General features: G+C 44.6%; 1 protein-coding gene across 4 annotated transcripts in view; it reads right to left on the reverse strand.

Annotated features, from left to right (window-relative positions):
* Positions 1 to 27734, reverse strand: part of LG03H15orf39 (linkage group 03 C15orf39 homolog) — a 90891-nt gene that overhangs the window by 16855 nt on the left and 46302 nt on the right. The window contains exons 1-3 of one of the 4 annotated variants that reach the window (XM_073618934.1): positions 27229 to 27374; positions 9128 to 9232; positions 4216 to 8143 (exon numbers count right to left, since the gene is read on the reverse strand). In XM_073618934.1, coding sequence (XP_073475035.1) covers positions 4216 to 8089 — 3874 coding nt within the window. In that variant the 5' untranslated portion in view covers positions 8090 to 8143; positions 9128 to 9232; positions 27229 to 27374. Of the gene's footprint in view, positions 1 to 4215; positions 8144 to 9127; positions 9233 to 27228; positions 27376 to 27734 lie in introns of those variants that run through there. The other 3 variants (XM_073618936.1, XM_073618933.1, XM_073618937.1) reach the window with 3 other exon arrangements.

Below are 27734 nucleotides of genomic sequence, written 5' to 3' on the forward strand. Positions count from 1 at the left end.
ATTTCGACTACTTGCGATATCAGTTATGGTTGATATGTACACTCCGTGATTCATGTTTTTATCTTTGTATTTTCTAAATAAATATTTGACTATCTTTCTATAATTTTCTGACTACTATTTGAGTGCCGCTAAAGTTCTACCCCAAGGGGAATCCCTCTCTTTTTGCATTTGTCTATTTGGAGGTTGGCACTGTGACACAATCACTGCTATCTCTCTTTTATCCTTTTGGGTGTGGGTCACTAAATGCACACAGGGTGAGTTTGGGGACTGGCACTCACACCCACGTCATATTGGGACAAAGCGGATGTGTCCATGGAATGCTGGCACAGGGATGCATGCAAACACCTGTGTTTCCTCACATGTAGCAAGTATGTCATCGCCCCTTGTGAACGAGGCCTAAAGAACATTTGCACCCCGATTACCCCCAGTAGTGAGAAGGGGAAATTCAAAAAAGGTAAAAATTACACTTTAAGTTTGCATACAGTCGCCTCATGAAAAGTTTGCGCCAGTTTCGGCACCAGTATCGACACATGCGCCAGATTCTTTAAAAAAAATAAAACGTAGGAAAATGTGCATGTGGTGCAAAGAGATGTATTCTCCATGTTTTGTTTGATTTTTTTTTTTTTTTAAGTTGCCTGGCTTTACGTTTTGGATAGCATGCTTAAAGGAGTTGTAAAGGCAGAAGGTTTTTATCTTAATGCATTCTATGCATTAAGATAAAAAACCTTTTCTGTGTAGCAGCCCCCCTAATTACTTACCCGAGTCCCTTTTCTCACCAGGGATGTCCACGAATGTCTAAGCCGTCCGGGACACTCCTCCTGATTGGCTGAGACACAGCAGCGGCGCCATTGGCTCGCACGGCTGTCATTCAAAGTCAGTCAGCCAATCAGGGTAGAAAGGGGGAGGGGCCCGTGTCTGAATGGATACACGGAGTTCTGACTCGGCTCCGGTGCCCCGAAGCTGTTGGCTGAGGGGGCACACGATAGGAGGGAGGGGCCAGGAGCAGCAAAGAGGGACCCGAGAAGAGGAGCATTCAGGCATTTGTGCAAAACCAACTGCACAGAGGAGGTAAGTAGAACATGTTTGTTATTTATTTTTGTTAAACAAGACTTTACAATCACTTTAAATATCAAAATAATTTTATTTCTGTGTCCCCGTTTATGAAATCTCATTTGTGGGGACACAGAAACCAACATGACCCAAATCTTTCTATTACTGTTTGTGTGCATGTTGGATAGATTTCTCTTGTGACAATGACAGGGGAACAGAATGTAATGGGAAACCTTCCCAGCAGCCCAGCAGAGACAAAGACAGCATTAAAACCTGGATAGAGGTTTTCATAGATCACAGGAAAAAACTTCATACAGCTTTAAAGGGGAGTTCCACCCAAAAATGGAACTTCCGCTTTAAGTGAGGTGACCCCCTGACATGCCACATTTGGCATGTCATTTTTTTGGGGGGGGTGGAGCCGGTACCCTCTTTTTAGAGGGTCCCACTTCCTCCCGGTGCACCGCAACACCAGAAGGGAGATCACCTCTCCCCCCTCCCTCTTGGCAATCATCTGTAACACGTCACAGGTCCCAGATGATTGCCTGGCCGGTTACGGCGCAGCTTGCGCATGCGCAGTGGGTGCCCGGCTGTGAAGCCACAGCCGGGCGCCCACAGTTACAATGCCGGTGCCACAGAGAGGAGGGGGAGACGAGTGGGGCTTCTTTCCCCCACATCGCTGGATCCCTGGACAGGTAAGTGTCCGATTATTAAAAGTCAGCAGTTGCAGTATTTGTAGCTGCTGACTTTTATTTTTATTTTTTTTGTTTTAAGCAGAACTCCGCTTTAACATTTCACTCTTCTACCCAAAACTATAAATAAAAATTGCCTGGATATGGACTTTACAAACACCAGATTTACCCTAAAAAGCAAGTTATCCCTCAGTGTTACAGATCACATACTTTCTACAAAGTACTGCGGTTTGCGTTGCCACTAGGGAGGTTTACTCCATTTATCTTGGTACTGTCACTGGGACTGAAATAGAAAATCCAAAAATGAGTTGTCACTATCACATGGAGAGGGGAAGCCCCCTAGGGGGACACCTGTTGTGGGACAGCTGCCTAAGAAAAGATTTCCTCTTGCTCCGAGATGTGTATATGACAGAAGAAGCAAAAGGGGAAAAAAAAAAAAAAAAACCCATCACAAGGTTTAACCTCTTCCCTACTAAAAATAAATAAAAAACCACAAAGAATATGCTTTCGATATACTTTCATTTTACCTTTGGTAAAATTTTTGTACATTAAGCTTCACCGTTACATTCCTTTTAGAACAATTGTAATCAGTTCAGTTTCTCCCAGTACACCCCCCCCCCTCCACAGGCCACACTAGTACCGCCTATTAAAATTAGGCTTCAGTCCCACCAACATCAAACAGTTTTCGGTGGAGGTCATCTTTATATACTTTAAGTCCTGTAAAGAAGGAAAGTTTCACAGAAGACGTGCTTAATTTTAAAAATAATCTATAAAAGGGTACATGGTAATGTCACCTTAAAGGATAAGTTTACCTTTGGGAACATGTTACATGTTCCACCCGTTTTTAGGGTGGAACATGTAATATCTTATCAATCCTACAGCCGCTTGGCTATCCCCGTACTCTGACAGCAGTACAGGGAGAAATTCTCTATACTAGCTGTCTCTCTTTATAAACAGCATGGCCGTGCGGGGCTCCGCCCATGCGGCTGCGTCATTCATACACAGAGCTCTGTGTATGAATGAACTACAGGTCCCGACATCCGTTGTGGCTGTTGGCTTGTAGTTTTCAATGAACTACCACAGTGCTGTGAACGCTGTGGTAGTCCATGGATTCTTCCTATAAGAATGTATCAGCTTCCTTGTATGAGGAAGCAGATACACGGACAGGTCTGCAGGAGTCCTGCATGGCATCAGCAGTCTGCTGATCACTGGTGCAATGCTTTACAGGCTCGTGCAACAAAAAATAATAAAATGCACATTTTTTACTTGCCAATATTTATTTTTTTAAAGTGAACTTATCTTTTAAAAAAACTCAAAGAGCCATTTCTAAAGAGAAAAAAAAAAACACACACACACACATTTGAGGAAGAACTTCAAAAATTAAGAACACCTCTCCTTATTTACAACATATCATACCAATGGTGTGGGCAGGAACAAACATACAAAAAGTTCCCACTGATTCTCAGCGATTTTAACAAAGGGCATTTATAAGCAGGGTGGATATAAATCAATGATTTAATAAATAAAATTTAAAAATCTGATTTTTTTTTCATTTAAAATCAAAGCTTTTTTGATTACTATCAAATGTTTTTTAATAAAATGCTAAAAGATAGTTTTCTATTTAAGATACATTCATAATTTAGTTTATTCAGCATGAAATGTGTTGTTAGGAAAGAGCTTAGTTATGTAGCATGAGGCTGTACATTCTGCAATATTTACATTTTTAGTAAACTCATTCAATGAATGCAAACTCTGGAAGCTGAAATAAGATGCACTGCATCGATGCATGCACACAATTTTACAGTACCCACGAGATAAAACAAAGTTCAGGAATATTTTTTTATCCCATTGTTTTGCAAAGCTATGTACACTACAAACTGTATGATTGAATCGGTTCTGATATTGCTGTTTTACTAACTTGACAGTTTATTATTCTAAATAGGAAACCTTCATTTTGTTTGCAAATATTAAAGAGTCTACCTACCAGCAAGACTAAGTACTTACATTTAAAGACCACCTGTCATTTCAGATCCATCATGGCAGTGCCTGTTAGCAGGGATCAACTAACCAGCTGCCAACTCCCTCACCTTGTTGTGCCACTAAAGTCATCCCATTAAAGTGAATGGGATGGTCAGTGAGTCCACAGCGGGTCAGAGGAGGAGCTGCTGCGAGATATAACATGAAAGAGGACAGTTGCTCTTTAAAAATTATGATTTAAATCAAATCCACCCTTGTTCATAAGCAACAAAAATGTCCTGGCTTTGATTTAGAAAATCAGTGAAATAAATTCTATATTAAATATCTTTACCCATTTAAAAAATAGCCACAACTTGGGCTTTATTTGGAAAGCTTAATATCTGTACCATTATACAATATCGAATAGTATGTTCCTTTTTTAAAAGATACCAATGCATCCTTTTAAACATGAGTGATAAATCAGGTTTAACCATGTTAGCACATAAAACAGTACACTCACCGAGATGATTCTGAATAGTATGTTCACAAAACAGGTGTAAAAGGTCTGGATAAACATCAGGCAACTGTTTAAGGGCTAGCAATTTTAGCATGCGAGATGGGCAGTCTTTTAGTTCAGTCTCTCTGAGCAGCTTTTCTTCAGATAGAGTAGTGGGACGAAGTTCTACTTTGTGCTTCTGCAAAACTGGATCTATAGATGTGCCCAGTTCTGGAAACAAAACTTCCTTTACCAAGTAAATAGGAATAAAAATTGCACCAGCCCGTATTACATGTGGGAAAGGGCAACTTCGAGTAAACATAAAAGTCTCTAACTGAGACAGCAGCTTAAAAAGACGTAAACGAACCCCATCAAACTCTTGCCATATGTCACGGCCAGGTGACTCTGGAGATGGGTCATTTGGTCTGGAACCAGATTTGGTCTTTGCTGGAGTCTTGCTTCTCTCTACATCCTTGGTTTTCTCAAGCCAGTCCTCAAGCAAGCTAGATTGAGATCTTGCTACTGAACTGGTGACAGCTGCTCTCACCGACCGATGAAGTTCTGAAAACTGTTGCCCAGATCCAGTTGGTGCAAGCTCATCAGCACCTGCCAAAGACACATTAGCTTCCCCAAGGGTTGGAGATGATTCTGGAGCGCTAGGAGGTAGCAACTGTGTTCCATCAGAAGGTAGTAGGAACATTCTAGGCAATGCATGGGAAGCGGACTTACTGTTGGCTTCCTGGACTTCAGGTCCAGAATTGGAAAATTTCATTATTTTGTACTTACGGATCATGAATGCTTTTGAACTGCTGAAGCCAGTGCCATCATTTTCAGATCCCGAAAGAGAAGTCTCTGACTGGCATGAATCAGACTTTCTGGGTCTTTTTTCAGTGGACTGGTTTTGATGCTGTTGTGAAGGCAGGTTAAGATTTTTAGGGCAGAAAGCAGCTGGAGAAGAATAAATAAAGGTTTGTGGAAGAAAAGTGGTGGGAGTTTGGATTGTATTTACAAATAGTGAGATATTTGCAGACTGTGATGAACTGTGAACAGGCTCAGATATGCAGTTGTAATAACTGTGGCGTGGAATTGTCTCATTAGCTCGAGAAGAACAGTTCTGTTGAAGATGAAGAGTCTCTGGGGTCTTAGAAGTGTCAGTTTCTTGATGTTTGTGTGGCAGTGTCTCAGCTGCCTGAAGGGATAGGCACTTAGTGGCATTAGACTGGTAGCTCTCAAGAGGTTGATCAGGCTTGCCTTCTGCAGTCTGAGGGTGGCAATTGCTTCTAGCTTGAGGGGTAAGCTTCTTCAAGGACGGAGATGTGCAGTTTCCCTCAAGCTGCTGTGATAAGTTTTGGGTTAACCGAGACTTGCATTTCTCATTTAAGTGTAGGGACTGGCTCTTGGTCGGATATGCGTAATTGGCATAATTAAGTAGAGAGAGAGGTTTTTTATTGGCATGTAAGCTGTGCTTTGCAAGATTTTCATGGGCCAGACTCCACGTTACCTCTGATGCTCCTGGACTCCTTTGATACTCCTGAGCACTGGTCTCAGGTGCCTGAGATGGTCGGCTGTCTTGGCTTTGGCAGATAAAAGTTTTGGCAGCAGTTTTCTCAGAGGCCTGGGATGGAGAGTTTTCCATATTGGTACTAGGTGTTATTACTGTAGTGTGAGGCACGTGTAGTTCTTGTTTAGAATGGGCCATTATCCTTGTAAGCTGAGACAAGCAGCTCTTATGGCTTTTAATGGACAAATCCCCAGAGACCTGAGATACGTTTTTTTCATTGACTAGTTTAGGGGAAGGCTTATGGCTACTGTGGGATGTATTCCCTTGGTCCTGTGTACAGGAAAAAGTTTGAGTTGTTTTTTTTAAGCTGAGATCCAGAACCTCTGCATCCATAGTATTTCTGCGGATGTGGGCATCCCAAGATTCTCTAGTTCTTGTATCAGCTTGCTGTCGTGTGCCTTCTGTATTATGGCACCCACTATTAACTATATCTGGAATAATTTCTTTTTCAATTTCCCCAGCTTTTTCTGAAGGGGATGACCGCTGTGGTAAAAAAGAGGTAGATGTATTGTTCTTCACGTCACTTTCCTGGATGGATGGAAATGGGTGGGGTGCTGTCCCCTCTAAATAAGCACGGTATGGAGCAAGGCTAAACACATCATTAATCACTGGCATTGGGGGGGATTTTGGACCATCTGCATCCACTTTAGAAGCTTCAGGAAGAGCACAGCCTGGACTTTGTATTGCCTTATTCTCATGACTAGACGTCCGATTGTCATTGCTCATTTGATGTTGGTAGATTGAACCAGAAGAGACAGACGACTTCAACACTGTAGAATTTTCATGTGCCATATTGGCTGCCTGACTGTGACTACGAACAGTCTGTTTATCAAATGTAGCATTTGACATTCTCCTGTGACCAAGAGTATGTAAAGAACCTGGTGACGAAGGCACCTTTGAGATTAATGAATTTTCATTAACAGACTCGCTATCCACCATGCATTTTGTGGGGTCCGCCGGTAATATCTTAGAGGTTTTATTTTGCTGAAGAAAGGAAACATGTGTATTCTTTTCTGTGATAGACTTTTCATATAAGGCTCTTTCATGCAAATCACTATTCACACGGGCTGAACCGAGTACACGTTCTTTATCCATATTTGCAGAGTTCACACAAAAATTTCTCCTGTTCATTTGACCAGATCCATACAATGAAGCTTTATCTATTTGGCCCTGGCAAATTTGTGGCTCTCTGGTTCTGGACATACCATTAATCTGCAACTGTAAGGCAGCCGGAGCCTGACTAATTTGTGTGCTGTCATCAAATTGAGCTATTGCTCTATGCTCTGGGTTTGCATAACCCGAATGCAGTTTTTGTGCTTTTGCATAAGTTGTGGACCCTTTTACACTAAGGGGCGACACAGATTTATCCACATTGCAGGAATAGAGAGCAGATCTTTGGTGGTAACTGTCCATGGCACTATCATAATAAGCCTTTGAATACATATGTCCCAATCTGGTGTCTGGGTTACTTTGATAGTTAATACATTTGTAGTGCTCATGTGTGGGGTTAGTAAAAGCTGAATTTCTTGTTTTTCCTACAGAGACATTGCCTTCTGTACAGAGCAGAGGAACGTTGTGTTGTGCAAAGGGACGTAAGCGATCTGTAAAGACATCATCTTGGTAACAGGATGGAGAACTTCCCACTGAAGAATTTATTTCTGTTCTGTGTCTGTGAACAGAACCCAGCTCCTGCACACTCCGAGGGAGAGACGATGGACTAGTAGTTGCCTCAAGGTATCCATTATGCGCTGGATGAAAACTTTTCATCCCAGACACATATAGAGGTGAAGACGAATATGGAAAATGGGTAGAGCAGCTCCATTCCATATTCGGTGGGCACAGGGTCTGTGATCCTACATTAACACCCATTGACTGGAATTCTTGAGTCTGATAGGCTTTGTCAATAAAAATGCTAGAATTTCTGTATACTGGACGGGGTACAGCAATTGTAGGATATGCACGAGATGGAGACATATGGTAATTGACAGGGTGGCGGTGAGCTGGAAAATGGCTACTTGAATTATCTGACAATTGCAATGGATTATTTATTCTCTCAGATTCTGGTCTTTGACACTTTGAAACTCCACCAGACTGCAAATTATGATGCAAGGCATTGCCTGCATATTGCAGATATGCTGTAGTTGAACTCCAAGGATTAAAGGAATGCTGGCCTTCAGTGTTGGACAGAGGGTACGTCAAGAAGTTTTTGCAAACCTGCAGATCTTTAGAAATCGCCTTTCCTGTGCAAGGTATAGAATCCTGCGGTGCTGCCTCCACCCGTGACATCTTGTTGTACATAGTGTGGTCCATGATTCCTGAATGCCTCTTCCCTGCCATCAGTTTTCAGTTGGTCCGGTCTGTCCAGCTACTCATGTGGGCTATATCCTTAATCTGTTAAGCAAAAAAAAAAAAAAAATGCATGTTAACATATTAACAGGTGTATAAAATTAAAATTTAAGGTAAAAAGAAAATGTAATCAGCATTAAATTACGGTCTAATTAAATAGGTATAATATTTATTTGTTTATTAGAGGCACTTGTATAGTGCCATCAATTTACGCATAGCTTTACATCTTTATATATATTGTACAATCACATCAGCTGCCCTCAAGGAGCTGACAATCTAAGGTCAATAAAGCTGGTCAAATATTATACAATTTTCTTATTCAATTTCCTTTAGATTTACCTTCAACCATATAGTACAAGTGCCTGCCTGATTGCAGACAAATTGAAAGTGATTAGGTTTGACCTCAAATTATATGGTTTTGGTAAATCTAAAGGAAAATTGTACACGAGAATTGCATAATGTATGACCAGCCTAACTCACATTCTTACATACTAGGGCCAATCTAGACAGGTGCCAGCATGTCTCTGAAGTGGAGGAGGAAACCGGAGTACCCAGAAGAAACCCACATATTTTGAATCTTGCTGTTGACAATGCAAACATTTTTTAAAAGGGAAAAAAAAAAGTCTCAGCAGGATAATGATATGCACGTACACTGGCACAACGTTAAGAAGTGCTGTATATTCACATGTCTACATTGGGAAAATCCCCTTAGGAGTCAATGTTGAATCCCATGACAATTTACAATCAAAACAAAATTCTAATCTAGTCAATGGAGCTCAGAAGAAAAACAGTGTGTAGCTGACATAAAAATAAACGTAACCGATGATGTATTCACATACTTTATTATTTATATTTAAATCTATGTCTATAGAGAGGATTCCAGCTTAACCTAAGCATGGTATTACAGTCCACACTCAAAAATGCAGGGGAAGTCTTTTTTTTTTTTTTTTTATTAAAGAGAAAGGTTTATTATTTGTATATGGATAAAGAGAACAACTGAGGTCTCACTTATGAACATGTTAACAATACCTTTATAAACCTCGGATGCTAAATGTGAGTCTGTATAAACTGTCTGAAAATGACAGACTCCTGCACATTCACCATATTCCATAATACAAATTCGCTCCAGACCATCTGAGCAAAAAAAAAAAAAGGGAGTCACACACAATGCTATAAAAGAAAGAAGTTTTTTTTTTTTTTGAAGGCTCTATAAAATTAAAAATACTAAAATAGCAAAACCTGCCATATATAACAATGTATACACAACTATAAAAAATATTTTAAAAAAGTGATCAACATAACTCTTGCAAAATTAAAGACGTACCAAATATTGCAAAAAAACAAAACTGTAAACCACAAAATGTTATGAAAAATTTAGGCCTCATGCATACTGGGTGTTTTTGAAGCTGCTCATAGGGGTGCCTAGCATTTTTGTTTCCCACCTTTAAACAACCCTGCATGGTAGCCTGTTTGTTTATTAGATTATCTTTATTGCTACATGATAATCAGTATTAAAAAGGAATAATGCAGCCTGTGGCTATGATAAAGGCTATATACGGAAACGCATTAGCCCATTTTAATGAGGACTATCATGTAGCAATAAAGATCTTCAAATGGATTTTGGAGTTGCCGGATACATTTGTTGTTGAGTGATATACGCAATGGATGGAGGCCATTGGAGCCAGAGCAGTGAAGGATTCCATCTTTTATCTTTGAGGAGTTTTCCCAGATGTGAGCGCTGCACCTGTGTTTGTTTTTTCTAAAACATAATAAAATTAATATTCTGGCCAATGAAATTAACACCAAGCGCTTGCAGCCTGTAAAAGTGCCTAAAAACTTGTAAAAGCTTTAGATGCTTTTACAAGCGCCAGGCTTTTTTTCTGCCAAAACGTTGCTACAAGGAGGAAAGACTTCTAGGAAGGAGTTTGCAATAGGTCCTGTGTGCATGAGGCCTTAAAAAAAAAAAAAAAAAGGGGTCATTAAGCATACTTACCTTCCCTCAGCCTTCTTTAAACCACCTTATTTTATTATACGGAGGGCGGGATCCCCTCTCATTCTGGGGCAGTGTCATATGACGTCCCCAGTGTGTCACCACTCTTGTGTGCCTGTGGCGTGACCCTGATCTTGATAAAGAGCCAATGACACGGCTCTTTACTCATGTGATCGGCTGTGTCCAATCACACCCGATCACATGTAAACACGGAAGTGCCGTAGTTTTTTTAGCAAAGAATGAAAAACTCAACGGTGATTAAATACCACCAAAATAAAGCTCTATTTGTGGGATGAAAGTGCTAAAAATTTGGGTACAGTGTTTCATGACAGCGTAATTGTGAAAGTGTGACAGCGCCAAAAGCTGAAAATTGTCCTGGACAGGAAGGGGGTGAAAGTGCCCAGTATTGAAGCGGTTGAGCAAGGGGTGACATCATTTCTGGCATACTGACTGTTCAAAATCCCACGGGAAGACACCTCAGCAGAGTCCTATAGTGTCTTATTGTAGGATTTTAGGTACATAGCAATGGCCAGGCTCTCCCCAGAAAAGACATCAGAAGGACCTGTGAACTCAGTGGACTAGCCTGAACAATGCAGAATTTGGGGGGGGGGGGGGGGGGAATGATAGTGGGGGTTTCATGTATACCATACGCTGGTAAACCAGTAATAATTATAGAAAACTTGGAACAACAGTTGTCAGCTTTTTTTTCCCCCCCAAGAATCTGTGACAACACATTTCCTATTCAAGCTATACTTAGAAATGTGAATGGATTTTTATTCATGATTTAAACACAATGTCGCCAAAAGTATGAGCAGAAAAGCAAATCCAAGTAGATAGCATGACACTGGCAACTGTTATGATGCCCACACCACTTCATTTGTTCAGGATGTCACACTGACCTTGGTCAAAGTAACGCAAATCACAATGTGCAATTGTTTCAACAGACCAAAAGAGTTTAAGGCTCAAGAAGTCTCCCTTATGAAAACGTCTCCTAACTCCTACGTCTCTAACCCCAATTTGGTAGTTTGGTTGTAAAGGAAGACGATTTTTACCCTGCTGTATTCTATGCAGCAAGGTAAAAAAAAAAAAAAAAAATCTTCTGCATGCAGTCCCCCTAAACACATACCTGAGCCCGATCTTGATTCAGCAATGTGCATGAGAGCCGAGGCTCTCTCAGCTCACTCGCTCCTCATTGGCTCAAATACAGCAGCAGAACTTATTGACTCCCGCTGCTGTCAGAGCCAGTGAGGAGGGAGCAAGGAGCAGGGCCAAGCCTAGCTCTGTTTGTCTTATAGACACAACAAGCTGGGCTCGGGAGAGAGCTCTCACAATTGCCCCCATAGCAAGCGGCTGCTGGAGGAGGGGGGTGGATTTGGAGCCCAGAGCACCAGCAAAGGGACCTCAGAGGAAGAGTATTTTTAAAGTATTACAGGTTTGTTTTTTTAATGAAAAAAAAATATCTTTACAATCACTTTATTATACTGGAAACTATCAGTGTTCACAGGCTGGAAAAAAAAACAAAAAAAAAAACAAACACCACAAGCGTGTTCAGGGGATGAGATTTTGCGTATAAAAAAACTGACGCGTCTAAACACTAGGCACATTTAAACGTTACTGCACTCTAATATTAATATTTAAATATTCTGGCCAATGGAATCCATTAATGCTCAAATGATTGACGCACCTAAATTCATGTGCAACACAGCTTTTCTCTTGCCACAATTTCTGGCGTTCAGAGGAGAAAAGCAAATGTCCTGTTAACCTGTTTGCATGAGCCTTTATATTTAACCACTTCAGCCCCAGAAGGATTTGACCCCTTCCTGACCAGGCCATTTTTTGCGATTTTGCACTGCGTCGCTTTAACTGACAATTGCGCGGTCGTGCGACGCTGTACCCAAACAAAATTAATGTCCTTTTTTTCCCCCACAAATAGAGCTTTCTTTTGGTGGGATTTGATCACCTCTGCGGTTTTTATTTTTTGCGCTCTAAACAAAAAAAGAACGACAATTTTGAAAAAAAAACAATATTTTTTTACTTTGTACTTTTTATAGAAATGCACTGATTACTGTGTAAATGTCACTGGTAGGGAAGGGGTTAACACAAGGGGGCGATCAAGGGGTTAAATGTGTTCCCCTGTGTGTGTTACTAACGGTATGGGGATGTGACTGACTGGGGGAGGAGACATATCACTGTTCCTACTTAGTAGGAGCAGAGGATCTGTCTCTCCTCTCCTGACAGAACAGAGATTTGTGTGTTTACACACACACACACACACACACAATCCCCGTTTTGTCTCTCGTGCCCGTGATCGCACATGGCCGGCGGTCATCACGACCGCTGGCATTGCACATTGGGTCCCCCACCGTGCAGCGCGTGCCTGCTATAGCTGCTTAAAGGACCGACGTACGGCTACGGCAATTTGCGGGAGAGAGCCAACCTGCTGCAGTATAATGACAGCGGCTGGTTGGCTAGTGGTTAAAATGTTACTAAACCCACAATAGTAACATCAGTCTATGTATGCAGTAAAGCATGCTTGTAATACCCACTGTCGAACCTATAGGGTTAATCCTCTGCACTGTGTAAAAAGGCTGTTTGATCCCATCTTCTCTGATCCTCTCCTCCTTCCACTGTCCCCAATCCATCTCCTGATAGTACAGAGCCTTTGGAGTCACTCTGCACATGCTCGGTTTGGTGTGTATTGCTAGAGAGTTTTTTCTTCTTCTTGGGATAGTGCATGTGATCAGCACAGGGCCAATCAGCACTGTCCAGACAGAGGGTCAGAGGTCCTGCAGCCTCATAGGACAGTCAGAGTAGAATAGAGCTGCACAATTAATCGTTAAAAAATTGTGATCTCGAGTCACCTCCCCTGACCATCTCTCCTGCAGAGGTTGCCTTCTTTCATACAAGTGGAGAGACTATCTGCTCACTCAGCTGTCAAAAGAAAGCATCCGGCATTCTGCCAAGTCTTTAAAGCGGGGGTTCACCCACACCGCCAAAAAAAAAAAAATATTAAAAGCCAGCAGCTACAAATACTGCAGCTGCTGACTTTTAATACATGGCCACTTACCTGTCCCGGGGTCCAGCGATGTCGGCAGGGGACGCCGAGAACCCGCTCGGTTCTCGGCAGCTGCCACCGCCATCCTAGGTGAGGGAATCAGGAAGTGAAGCGGTTCCCGGTTCCCTACTGCGCATGCGCGAGTCGCGCTGCGCGTCCCTAGTGGTCCCCGCTCTCTGCTGGGAGCTGTGTGTTCCCAGCAGACGGGAAGAGGCATAGACTCCCATGGGAGTCTATGCCGGAAGTGGGTGCAAATACCTGTCTTTGACAGGTATCTGCACCCCCCTCCCCCCTGAAAGGTGCCAAATGTGACACCGGAGGGGGGGGGAGGGTTCCGAAAAGCGGAAGTTCCATTTTTGTGTGGAACTCCGCTTTAACTTGATACATTTTAACTAAGCTTCCTTCTTAGATCAAAGGGATAGAACTTCTGTGTAAATAAATAAGCTGCTCAGTCTGCCAAGTTTTCAACAAGTGTAAATGCAGGAAGTTTAACCACAAAGTCTAAATCTTTTTCTGACACTTCTTTCTTAAGTTAAAATCAGTATTTTTTGCTAGAAAATAACTTGGAACCCCCAAACATTATATATATTTTAGCAGAGACCCTAGAGAATAAAATGGCAATTGCTGCAATATTTTATGTCACACTGTATGTGCCCAGCAGTCTTTCAAATGCAATTTTTTGGGAAAAAATACACTTCAATGAATAATAAAAAAAAAAAAACGAAACAGTAAAGTTAGCCCAGTTTTTTTTGTTTTAATGTCAAAGATGATGTTACGCCGCGAGAATCGTGATCTATCTTTTAGGCTGGGTTCACACTGGTCCGACAAACGCTCCGACATTGGGAGCTCATGTCGCATGACGTGTGAAATTTAATGTTTCCCTATGGGAGCCGTCCTAACTGGTCCGACACAAGTCGTTCCGACTTTAGAAATGCTCCCTGTACTACTTTGGTCCGACTTTGATCCTACTTCAGTCTATTGACTATCATTGAAGTCGGATCAAAGTCGGATTGCCGTCTTGCATGATCCGACTTTGGCACGCGACTTGTGCTCAGATGTTCTTGAGGGGGAACTCCGCGCCAAATTTTAAATAAAAAACCGGCATGGGTTCCCCCTCCAAGAGCATACCAGGCCCTTGGGTCTGGTATGGACCTTGAGGGGAACCCCCTACGCCGATAAAAACAGCGTGGGGGTCCCCCCCAATCCATACCAGACCCTTATCCGAGCACGCAGCCCGGCCGCACAGGAATGGGGGTGGGGACGAGCGAGCGCCCCCCCCCCCTCCTGAGCCGTACCAGGCCGCATGCCCTCAACATGGGGGGTTGGTGCTTTGGGGGAGGGGGCGCGCTGCGGCCCCCCACCCCAAAGCACCTTGTCCCCATGTTGATGAGGACAAGGGCCTCTTCCCGACAACCCTGGCCGTTGGTTGTCGGGGTCTGCGGGCGGGGGGCTTATCGGAATCCGGGAGCCCCCTTTAATAAGGGAGCCCCCAGATCCCGGCCCCCCACCCTATGTGAATGAGTATGGGGTACAGCGTACCCCTACCCATTCACCTAGGAAAAAAGTGTCAATTTAAAAAAAAAACACTACACAGATTTTTAAAGCATTTTATTAGACAGCTCCGGGGGTCTTCTTCCGACTTCGGGGGTCTCTCCTGTTCTTCTCCACGCTCTCCGGATCTTCTGCCGGGCTCCTCCGCTCTCTTCTGCTCTTTTGCCGCTCTTTTGCTAAAGCGGAGGAGCCCGGTCTTCAATCTGCCTTCTGCCTTCTGCCTTCTGCCTTCTGCCCTCTTCTCCTGATGTTGACACGACGCTCTCTGGGGCTAGAATGCTCTCTGTGCGCTCTGCTCTGACTTATATAGGCGGTGACCCCGCCCCCTTATGCCGTCACAGTCCCTGGGCATGCTGGGACTGTGACGTTTTAGGGGGCGTGGTCATCGGGTGATGACCACGCCCCCTAAAACGTCACAGTCCCAGCATGCCCAGGGACTGTGACGGCATAAGGGGGCGGGGTCACCGCCTATATAAGTCAGAGCAGAGCGCACAGAGAGCATTCTAGCCCCAGAGAGCGTCGTGTCAACATCAGGAGAAGAGGGCAGAAGGCAGAAGGCAGAAGGCAGAAGGCAGAAGGCAGAAGGCAGAAGATTGAAGACCGGGCTCCTCCGCTTTAGCAAAAGAGCGGCAAAAGAGCAGAAGAGAGCGGAGGAGCCCGGCAGAAGATCCGGAGAGCGTGGAGAAGAACCGGAGAGACCCCCGAAGTCGGAAGAAGACCCCCGGAGCTGTCTAATAAAATGCTTTAAAAATCTGTGTAGTGTTTTTTTTTAAATTGACACTTTTTTCCTAGGTGAATGGGTAGGGGTACGCTGTACCCCATACTCATTCACATAGGGTGGGGGGCCGGGATCTGGGGGCTCCCTTATTAAAGGGGGCTCCCGGATTCCGATAAGCCCCCCGCCCGCAGACCCCGACAACCAACGGCCAGGGTTGTCGGGAAGAGGCCCTTGTCCTCATCGACATGGGGACAAGGTGCTTTGGGGTGGGGGGGCCGCAGCGCGCCCCCCTCCCCCAAGGCACCACCCCCCATGTTGAGGGCATGCGGCCTGGTACGGTTCAGGAGGGGGGGGGCGGCGCTCGCTCGTCCCCACCCCCATTCCTGTCCGGCCGGGCTGCGTGCTCGGATAAGGGTCTGGTATGGATTGGGGGCGACCCCCCACGCCGTTTTTTCGGCGTAGGGGGTTCCCCTCAAGGTCCATACCAGACCCAAGGGCCTGGTATGCCTCTGGAGGGGGAACCCATGCCGGTTTTTTATTTAAAATTTGGCGCGGAGTTCCCCCCTAAAGATTCATACCAAACACAGTGCCGGCATTGGCGGGGATCCAAGTCGGATCCCCGTTCATTGAAAGTCGGACACATGCCGGCTTCATGTCGCAGGGCAAAGTCGGATCCAAAGTAGGACGGCTGTCGTGTCGCACCAGTGTGAACCCAGCCTTAAGCAAAAAAATCGTGGTTCTCATTTTAGCCAGAATCATGCAGCTCTAGAGTAGAATGAAAACTCCTCCTACAAGCTTTAACCAGACACTGATAAAAGTCACAAGACTGCTATATACTGCTTAAGAGAAAAGGTTTTTATCAGTTTAGATTTACTAAAACTATTGCATTGTTGTGGGATATAGTGAATGCAGGGACCAGATATTGTGAATGCAGGGTCCTGGGTTTAGTAACACATTAAATCAGTTTTATACTGTAAGTCAGAAAAAAATCAGGAAATTGAAAGTCTATTCTCTGGTAGGCCATAACTGTACTTTGCTACACCTGATTTCCCAATTCAAATAATTTTGGTTCAAATAAAGCTGGCCATAGAGCGATTCCTCTTGATTCCCTTGCAGGCATTATGTTCTCCAGCCACAGGGAGCTGTTCCTGCCAGGACAATACACAGTGATTACTGCTAGCAATAATTGCATGTAAAATCTAACAGGCTAGTTGTACCCTGGTTGATCGGTCTATTGAGCCTGACCATACATGGTTCGAATCCCATCTATGGCCGGCTTGAAAAAATGATTGCAGTAACCAGCATGGGAGGCAGCTTTGGACTGTAATATGCCACACAAAACTCACACAAGCACTTGGTTCCGTGCTAATGTATATATAGCAGTCTTGAAACCGCAAAGCATATTTAGTAAAATTTATAGTGGATATTAGAGCTGCACGATTCTGGCCAAAATGAGAATCACGATTTTTTTGCTTAGAATAAAAAGATCACGATTCTCGTGACGTAAAATCTTTCACATTATACAAAAAAAAAAAAAAAATGGGCTAACTTTACTGGTTAGATTTTTTTTTTTTTAAATTCATTAAAGTAATTTTTTCCAAACAAATTGCATTTGAAAGACGGCTGGGCAAACACAGTGTGGCATAAAATATTGCAACAACCACCATTTTATTCTCTAGGGTGTTTACAAAAAATATATATACAGTGGCTTGCGAAAGTATTCGGCCCCCTTGAACTTTTCAACCTTTTGCCACATTTCAGGCTTCAAACATAAAGATATAAAATTTTAATTTTTTGTGAAGAATCACCAACAAGTGGGACACAATTGTGAAGTGGAACGAAATCTATTGGATATTTTAAACTTTTTTAGCAATTAAAAAACTGAAAAGTGGTGCGTGCAAAATTATTCGGCCCCTTTACTTTCAGTGCAGCAAACTCACTCCAGAAGTTCAGCGAGGATCTCTGAATGATCCAATGTTGTCCTAAATGACTGATGGTGATAAATAGAATCCACCTGTGTGTAATCAAGTCTCTGTATAAATGCACCTGCTCTGTGATAGTCTCAGGGTTCTGTTGAAAGCGCAGAGAGCATCATGAAGACCAAGGAACACACCAGGCAGGTCCGTAATACTGTTGTGGAGAAGTTTAAAGCCGGATTTGGATACAAAAAGATTTCCCAAGCTTTAAACATCCCAAGGAGCACTGTGCAAGCGATCATTTTGAAATGGAAGGAGTATCAGACCACTGCAAATCTACCAAGACCTGGCTGTCCCTCTAAACTTTCAGCTCAGACAAGGAGAAGACTGATCAGAGATGCAGCCAAGAGGCCCATGATCACTCTGGATGAACTGCAGAGAACTACAGCTGAGGTGGGAGAGTCTGTCCATAGGACAACAATCAGTCGTACACTGCACAAATCTGCCCTTTATGGAAGAGTGGCAAGAAGAAAGCCATTTCTCAAAGATATCCATAAAAAGTCTCGTCTAAAGTTTGCCACAAGCCACCTGGGAGACACACCAAACATGTGGAAGAAGGTGCTCTGGTCCGATGAAACCAAAATCGAACTTTTTGGCCACAATGCAAAACGATATGTTTGGCGTAAAAGCAACACAGCTCATCACACTCAAAACACCATCCCCACTGTCAAACATGGTGGTGGCAGCATCATGGTTTGGGCCTGCTTTTCTTCAGCAGGGACAGGGAAGATGGTTAAAATTGAGGGGAAGATGGATGCAGCAAAATACAGGACCATTCTGGATGAAAACCTGTTGGAGTCTGTAAAAGACCTGAAACTGGGACGGAGATTTATCTTCCAACAAGACCATGATCCCAAACATACAGCAAAATCTACAAAGCAATGGTTCACAAATAAACGTATCCAGGTGTTAGAATGGCCAAGTCAAAGTCCAGACCTGAATCCAATCGAGAATCTGTGGAAAGAGCTGAAAACTGCTGTTCACAAACACTCTCCATCCAACCTCACTGAGCTCGAGCTGTTTTGCAAGGAAGAATGGGCAAGAATTTCAGTCTCTCGATGTGCAAAACTGATAGAGACATACCCCAAGCGACTTGCAGCTGTAATCGCAGCAAAAGGTGGCTCTACAAAGTATTAACGCAAGGGGGCCGAATAATTTTGCATGCCTCACTTTTCATTTTTTTATTAGTTAAAAAAGTTTCAAAAATCCAAAAGATTTCGTTCCACTTCACAATTGTGTCCCACTTGTTGGTGATTCTTCACAAAAAATAAAAATTTTATATCTTTATGTTTGAAGCCTGAAATGTGGCAAAAGGTTGAAAAGTTCAAGGGGGCCGAATACTTTCGCAAGCCACTGTATATATATGTTTGGGGTAATTTTCTAGCAAAAAAAAAATTATTTTAACTTGAAACCAACAAATGTCAGAAAAAGGTTTAGTGTTTAAGTGGTTAAACTTTTTTCACTTACACAGGAAGTCTATTCCATTGACAAATTGTTACAATGTTTATACTTAAGTTCAACTGATAAAGAATGTTTTGTTTCTTGGCAGACTGCCCAGTTTTGCCCAGTTTTTCTCTTCCTTTCTTTTGAGGGCTGTGGCTTCAGAAGAGCAGAGAGAATTCTTTGCATAGAAAAAATTGTGAAACACTTCAGTCAAGATCACGATAAGGCCCCTTTCACACTGGGGAGGTGGGGGCGTCGGCGGTAAAACAGCGCTATTTTTAGCGCTGTTTTACTGTCGTTTTTGCGGCTGTATTCGGCCGCTAGCGGTGCAGTTTTAACCCCCGCTGGCGGCCGAAAAAGGGTTAAAACCGCTCGTACAGCGCGGCTATAGCCGCGGTATTGCCGCGCTGTCCCATTGATTTCAATGGGCAGGAGCGGTTTAGGAGCGGTGAACACACAGCTCCTTCACCGCTCCAAAGATGCGGCTCGGAGGACTTTTTTTACCGTCCTGCCAGCGCACCGCTTCAGTGTGAAAGCCCTTGGGCTTTCACACTGAACAAACAGCGGAGGCTGTTTAGGGGCGGTTTGCAGGCGGTATTTTTAGCGCAATAACGCCTGCAAACCGCCCCAGTTTGAAAGGGGCCTAATGATTCTTGATGATTAATCACGATAACGATTCTTGACGATTAGCTGTGCAGCTCTAGTGAATATATACATTTTTTGCAAATCTTTTGTTTGGGAGAAGTAGACAATTTCTAAAAACCTTTATACAAACACATTAAGTGACTGTAAGCTTTTCTTTTTTACCACTTTAAGACCAGGCCTTTTTCTGACATTTGTTGTTTACAAGTACAAATCTGTATTTTTTGCAGGAAAATTAACTTAGAACCCCCAAATTTCTTTCAAAACACTATTTTTTTGGAAAAAATACACTTTAATTAATTTTAAAAAAATATATAAAAGTTAGAACAAATTTTGTGAAAGCTGTTACATGGAGTACTTAGATACCCAACATGTCATGCTTTAAAATTGTGACCCCAGATCTCTCATTTATCTTTAACCACTTGCCTACTGGGCACCTAAACCCCCCTCCTGCCCAGACCAATTTTCAGCTTTCAGCCCTCTCACACTTTGAATGACAATTTCTCAGTCATGCAACACTCTACCCAAATGAATTTTTTGTCCTTTTTTTCATACAAATAGAGCTTTCTTTTGGTGGTATTTGATCACCTCTGGGGTTTTTATTTTTTGCGCTATAAAAGAAAAAATACCGAACGTTTTGAAAAAAAAAAAAAAAAAGCATTTTTCTTAGTTTCTGTGATAAAATTTTGCAAATTATTAATTTTTCTTCATAAATTTTGGCCACAATTTATACTGCTACATCTCTTTGGTAAAAACAACCCAAATTAGTGGATATTATTTGGTCCGTGTGAAAGTTAGAGAGTCTACAAGCTATGGTGCAAATCATAAAAAATGTATCACATCTGATGTACTGGCGGCCCATCTCATTTCTTGCGACCCGAACAAGTCAGGAAAGTTCAAATACCCCCCAAATGACCCCTTTTTTTTAAAGTAGACATTACAAGGTATTTAGTAAGATGCATGGTGAGCTTCTGGATGTTGTCATTTTTTCCCACAATTCTTTGCAAAATTAAGATTTTTTTTTCACCACAAAATTGTCATTGTAATAGGTTATTTCTCTCATATGGCATGTGTATACCACAAATTACACCCCAAAATACATTCTGCTACTCCTCCTGAGTACTAAGATACCACATGTGTGGGAATTTTTCACAGCCTGGCCAGATAGAGAGTCCCAACATGCAGGGAGCACCATCAGGTGTTCTAGGAGCATAAATTACACATCTAACTTGTTGACTACCTATTACATTTTTGAAGGCTCTGGAGCACCAGGACAATGACACGTGACACTGACGTGGCACTGACACTGATGACAGATGGCACTAATACGTGGCACTGATGACAGATGGCACTAATGCGTGGCACTGATGACATGTGACACTGATGACAGATGGCACTAATATGTGGCACTGATGACACGTGGCGCTGATGACATGTGGCACTAATACCTGGCACGGATGACAGAAGGCCCTGATAACAGATGGCACGTGACACTGATGGCAGATGGCACTAATACGTAGCACTGATGACACGTGGCACTAATACATGGCACTGATGACAGAAGGCACTGATAACAGATGGCAGGTGGCACTGATGACAGATGGCACTAATGACAGATGGCACTAATGACAGATGGCAGTGGGGACAGATGGCAGTGGGGACAGATGGCAGTGGGGACAGATGGCACTGACGTCACTTTTTTTTTCCTCACGCTGCAGCGGTTAGCTCTCCCTCCTCACACGCTGTCTCTGTGTGAGGAGGGAGAGCCGGCGAGAGATGATCTCATATGTTTACATATGAGATCATCTCTCATTGGCACCGCTGATTGCGCTGTAAACGGCCACTGTGATTGGCCGTTTACAGCGATCTGTGACTGGCTGTGTCCAAGGGACACGGCCAGCACAGAACTTCCCCGATGCGCGCCCGTGGGAGCGTGCATCGTGGAAGTAAACAGAAGGACGTCCAGGGACGCCCTCCCGGCAATTAGCATCCGCACTGTAGCCGTCTTTCGGCTATAGCACAGGCGCGAAGTGGTTAAAAGCAAAATTTAAAAAAAAAATAATTAAATTTGACTTTAAGAAAAAAAAAAATAATCAACTGTGCGGCTATAGCCAATGGCACTGACTGTTCTGTAATAAAAACGACAGGCTGGTCTATCAATCGACTTCTGTACAACCAGCCAGCCCATACATAAATTCTCATTTGGCTCCTGTTGAACCGGTTGAATTTTGGTCCATGTATAGCTGGCATAAGACAAGAAGTGTGTCACTGGCAGGAAAAAAAAAAAAGCCTAAAAAAAAAGAAAACAATTGCAGCCACCACATCTAAGGTTTGGTAAACTGCAATTGATTACATTTTTCTTTTTGGGTTTAATAGTGCTTTAAATATTACCAACACACCCAAGTGCTTTGCCTAGATAATAAGAACTGTTTGGACTATAAACTACATAAACAAATAAGCATAACTAATGAAATGCACAAGAGATCATGAACCGCTTATACACACACATGCAAAACAAGTATAAAATGCCCGGTATATTTGCAAATGTGCATAAAATGCCAGTGGCTACAGCAATACCTGAAAGTGGCCTTGTACCAATAATGAAAAAAAACAAAAACAAACAAGCACTTGCCCAAGATCTTCCCCTATGGCAATCGATTATATTTTCATCTGCTGGGGAGATCACAGAGCTTGCACAAGAAGGCAGAGCAGTGTGTCCTAAGGTCACATGTAATACATCTAAATGAGATATGGAATACAGCTATGTGGTTGAGGGGAAAATATATCTTCTAAATCATAACCAACCACTGCCTGGCACATTCCAGCACCAGCAAAATCAGCACCCGGACAGCTGACTGCAACCGATTTTTCATTCCCTCACACAACAAGCTGATTTACCGAATAAAAATGGTTTAGTTTAGTTTTTTCATATTATCTTACTTTCTCTGTGCTATCACTTTTTAGCTTTTTATAATGTGTATTGCTGGGTGGAACGTCAAAAGCGGCACAATTTTTGAGGGAGCTGCAGGTGGCAAAAACACGGGAGCATAGATTTGTAAAGGGGCTGTAACAGCAAGCTTATGTAATGGGTCCTCAGTCTCCAACAATTCCTAAATACATATTTTGTCATGCATGGTCTCTGCCCAGCACCGGTTGCACGCCTGCGGGGCGCCTGGCCAGCACCGGTTGCACGCCTGCGCGGCGCCTGGCCAGCACCGGTTGCACGCCTGCGCGGCGCCTGGCCAGCACCGGTTGCACGCCTGCGCGGCGCCTGGCCAGCACCGGTTGCACGCCTGCGCGGCGCCTGGCCAGCACCGGTTGCACGCCTGCGCGGCGCCTGGCCAGCACCGGTTGCACGCCTGCGCGGCGCCTGGCCAGCACCGGTTGCACGCCTGGCCAGCACCGGTTGCACGCCTGGCCAGCACCGGTTGCACGCCTGCCCAGCACCGGTTGCACGCCTGCCCAGCACCGGTTGCACGCCTGCCTAGCACCGGTTGCACGCCGCCTGCCCAGCACCGGTTGCACGCCGCCTGCCCAGCACCGGTTGCACGCCGCCTGCCCAGCACCGGTTGCACGCCGCCTGCCCAGCACCGGTTGCACGCCGCCTGCCCAGCACCGGTTGCACGCCTCCGGGGCGCCTGGCCAGCACCGGTTGCACGCCTCCGGGGCGCCTGGCCAGCACCGGTTGCACGCCTCCGGGGCGCCTGGCCAGCACCGGTTGCACGCCTCCGGGGCGCCTGGCCAGCACCGGTTGCACGCCTGCAGTCTCTGACAGCTGTCTGTAGCATTACTTACATTGAATAATATGGAGTTGGTCTTTGCTGATGACAAGGGCTGCACTATAACAATTAATTTGGCTACCACTGGTCTAAGCTTTTAACTAGTGTCTGTGAGGACCAATCTATCTATAACACAATCCTGAAGCATTCAAATGTAATCGATCTTTCCACATACAAAACCAATACATGAACCCAACACAAGGAAAATGAAACAAAATCTGATCCTGTTATGGCACAGGGGGATCCGTATACACAGGAACCCTCCTAGGGACCATCCCTCCAAACCACCATCGAGAGTCCCTCAGATTCAGGGACAGCTGAGCAACTATGAATAAAACAATACAAAACAGGAACACCAGGGAAGGAAGAAGAACGTTCCGTCAGCGTTCAGAGCTACCGACATTTCATCATCGGCTCCAGATACTTTGCTGTGCTATATGATAGATAGATATCACCGAGGCATATGATATATACATTAATATATAATTTAGGATAGACATATTGCTGTGGTATATGAGAAAAAAAATTATATTATATATATTTATAATATACACATACATATATACACACATACATACACACACGATAGACACAGGTTGCTGTGCTACAGTATATGCATTGATCTACATGATGGATACATTGTTATATATAATACATGTATTGCTATAGTATACAATGTATACACTGATGGGTACATTGCTGTGATCTATAATCTATATATTGATGTATATAATATGTACATTGCTCTATATATAGGAGTATATGACGGAGACATCGCTGTGATAGAACTTCCCCTTACCCTACAGACCAATCACATTACACCACACACTCCCTCACATTATAAAATTGGATACGTTGTAAACATCTCCATCCGATAACCCAGCAATGGGGAAGGAGAAATGTATTCCACAGAGAATATCCTGAGATTTATCAGGGACAGGAAACTAGGACTGTCACTGCAAACCAGGACACACGGCCCCCAGGACTTCTGTACAGAGGAAGTGGATGTCTCCAGAGCTAAACTAAGAACCCCCCATGTGTGACACCGAGGAGTCCTACATGTCATGTATGTCCCATGTGTGACCAACAGTACTGAGGGGAACACAGGAGTCCTGTACAGTCCTATACGTCCCCCCATACTCCTCTCCCTGTACGGTCCTATACGTCCCCCCATACTCCTCTCCCTGTACGGTCCTATACGTCCCCCATACTCCTCTCCCTGTACGGTCCTATACGTCCCCCATACTCCTCTCCCTGTACGGTCCTATACGTCCCCCATACTCCTCTCCCTGTACGGTCCTATACGTCCCCCATACTCCTCTCCCTGTACGGTCCTATACGTCCCCCATACTCCTCTCCCTGTACGGTCCTATACGTCCCCCATTATCCTCTCCCTGTACGGTCTATATCCTCTCCCTGTTCGGTCCTATACGTCCCCCATACTCCTCTCCCTGTACGGTCCTATACGTCCCCCATACTCCTCTCCTTGTACGGACCTATACATCCCCCATACTCCTCTCCCTGTACGGTCTATATCCTCTCCCTGTTCGGTCCTATACGTCCCCCATACTCCTCTCCTTGTACGGTCCTATACGTCCCCCATACTCCTCTCCCTGTACGGTCTATATCCTCTCCCTGTTCGGTCCTATACGTCCCCCATACTCCTCTCCCTGTACGGTCCTATACGTCCCCCATACTCCTCTCCTTGTACGGACCTATACGTCCCCCCATACTCCTCTCCCTGTACGGACCTATACGTCCCCCCATACTCCTCTCCCTGTACGGTCCTATACGTCCCCCCATACTCCTCTCCCTGTACGGTCCTATACGTCCCCCCATACTCCTCTCCCTGTACGGTCCTATACGTCCCCCCATACTCCTCTCCCTGTACGGTCCTATACGTCCCCCATACTCCTCTCCCTGTACGGTCCTATACGTCCCCCATACTCCTCTCCCTGTACGGTCCTATACGTCCCCCATACTCCTCTCCCTGTACGGTCCTATACGTCCCCCCATACTCCTCTCCCTGTACAGTCCTCTATACTCCTCTCCCTGTACAGTCCTCTATACTCCTCTCCCTGTACAGTCCTCTATACTCCTCTCCCTGTACAGTCCTCTATACTCCTCTCCCTGTACAGTCCTCTATACTCCTCTCCCTGTACAGTCCTCTATACTCCTCTCCCTGTACAGTCCTCTATACTCCTCTCCCTGTACAGTCCTCTATACTCCTCTCCCTGTACAGTCCTCTATACTCCTCTCCCTGTACAGTCCTCTATACTCCTCTCCCTGTACAGTCCTCTATACTCCTCTCTCTGTACAGTCCTCTGTACTCCTCTCTGTACAGTCCTCTGTACTCCTCTCTGTACAGTCCTCTGTACTCCTCTCTGTACAGTCCTCTGTACTCCTCTCTCTGCACAGTCCTCTATACTCCTCTCCCTGTACAGTCCTCTATACTCCTCTCTGTATAGTCCTCTATACTCCTCTCTGTACAGTCCTCTGTACTCCTCTCTCTGTACAGTCCTCTATACTCCTCTCCCTGTACAGTCCTCTATACTCCTCTCTGTACAGTCCTCTGTACTCCTCTCTGTACAGTCCTCTATACTCCTCTCTGTACAGTCCTCTATACTCCTCTCTGTACAGTCCTCTATACTCCTCTCTGTACAGTCCTCTATACTCCTCTCTGTACAGTCCTCTATACTCCTCTCTGTACAGTCCTCTATACTCCTCTCTGTACAGTCCTCTATACTCCTCTCTGTACAGTCCTCTATACTCCTCTCTGCACAGTCCTCTGTACTCCTCTCTCTGTACAGTCCTCTATACTCCTCTCCCTGTACAGTCCTCTATACTCCTCTCCCTGTACAGTCCTCTATACTCCTCTCTGTACAGTCCTCTGTACTCCTCTCTGTACAGTCCTCTGTACTCCTCTCTGTACAGTCCTCTGTACTCCTCTCTCTGTACAGTCCTCTATACTCCTCTCCCTGTACAGTCCTCTATACTCCTCTCTGTACAGTCCTCTATACTCCTCTCTGTACAGTCCTCTGTACTCCTCTCTCTGTACAGTCCTCTATACTCCTCTCTGTACAGTCCTCTATACTCCTCTCTGTACAGTCCTCTATACTCCTCTCTGCACAGTCCTCTATACTCCTCTCTGCACAGTCCTCTATACTCCTCTCTGCACAGTCCTCTATACTCCTCTCTGCACAGTCCTCTATACTCCTCTCTGCACAGTCCTCTATACTCCTCTCTGCACAGTCCTCTATACTCCTCTCTGCACAGTCCTCTATACTCCTCTCTGCACAGTCCTCTATACTCCTCTCTGCACAGTCCTCTATACTCCTCTCTCTGTACAGTCCTCTATACTCCTCTCTCTGTACAGTCCTCTGTACTCCTCTCTGTACAGTCCTCTATACTCCTCTCTGTACAGTCCTCTATACTCCTCTCTGTACAGTCCTCTATACTCCTCTCCCTGTACAGTCCTCTATACTCCTCTCCCTGTACAGTCCTCTATACTCCTCTCTCTGTACAGTCCTCTATACTCCTCTCTGCACAGTCCTCTATACTCCTCTCTGCACAGTCCTCTATACTCCTCTCTGCACAGTCCTCTATACTCCTCTCTCTGTACAGTCCTCTATACTCCTCTCTCTGTACAGTCCTCTGTACTCCTCTCTGTACAGTCCTCTGTACTCCTCTCTGTACAGTCCTCTATACTCCTCTCTGCACAGTCCTCTGTACTCCTCTCTGTACAGTCCTCTGTACTCCTCTCTGTACAGTCCTCTATACTCCTCTCTGCACAGTCCTCTGTACTCCTCTCTGTACAGTCCTCTATACTCCTCTCCCTGTACAGTCCTCTATACTCCTCTCCCTGTACAGTCCTCTGTACTCCTCTCTCTGTACAGTCCTCTATACTCCTCTCTGCACAGTCCTCTGTACTCCTCCGCACACTCCTGTGTGTAGTCCGGGTGTTGGTTGCTCTCACCCAGTAGTAGGCGGCGGTCCTCCTCCGGGGTCATGCTCGGTGCCGGGCTCCCCGCTGTCAGTGTCGGAGGAGATCTCCGCTCCGTGTAGCCTTGTGATAGAAGTGAGCGGAGAGCGGAGGAAGCGCAGCCTGGTGAGGGGGGAGGGAGGAGTGGGGGAGGGGAGGAAACATCTGGGAGTCATGAGGAAGTCAGGCTGAGAAGGGAGCCGGTCTATGGGGAGATGGATGGATGGAGGCGGGGAGCTCGGCGCTCACTTTCCCTGCCTGTGCCCGGAGCTCCGCACTCTCTGTTGTCTTTACACATTTGCATTTATCCAAATCCAGAGAAGCTGGTTATGTGGAGGAGAACATTCAGTTGCAAATCTCTTAAAACACATTTCTATAAATATCTATGTAAGATGAGGTGAGTGACACCGACACCTTCCCGCACTTCTCAGGAGCAGAACTACAATTATCCCAAAACTTACCATTTGCCGAGTATGTTCTGCCACTACCACCGGACCACG

Source organism: Aquarana catesbeiana, linkage group LG03 (assembly GCF_042186555.1).
Source record: "Aquarana catesbeiana isolate 2022-GZ linkage group LG03, ASM4218655v1, whole genome shotgun sequence".
In the NCBI taxonomy this organism is placed as follows: domain Eukaryota; kingdom Metazoa; phylum Chordata; class Amphibia; order Anura; family Ranidae; genus Aquarana; species Aquarana catesbeiana.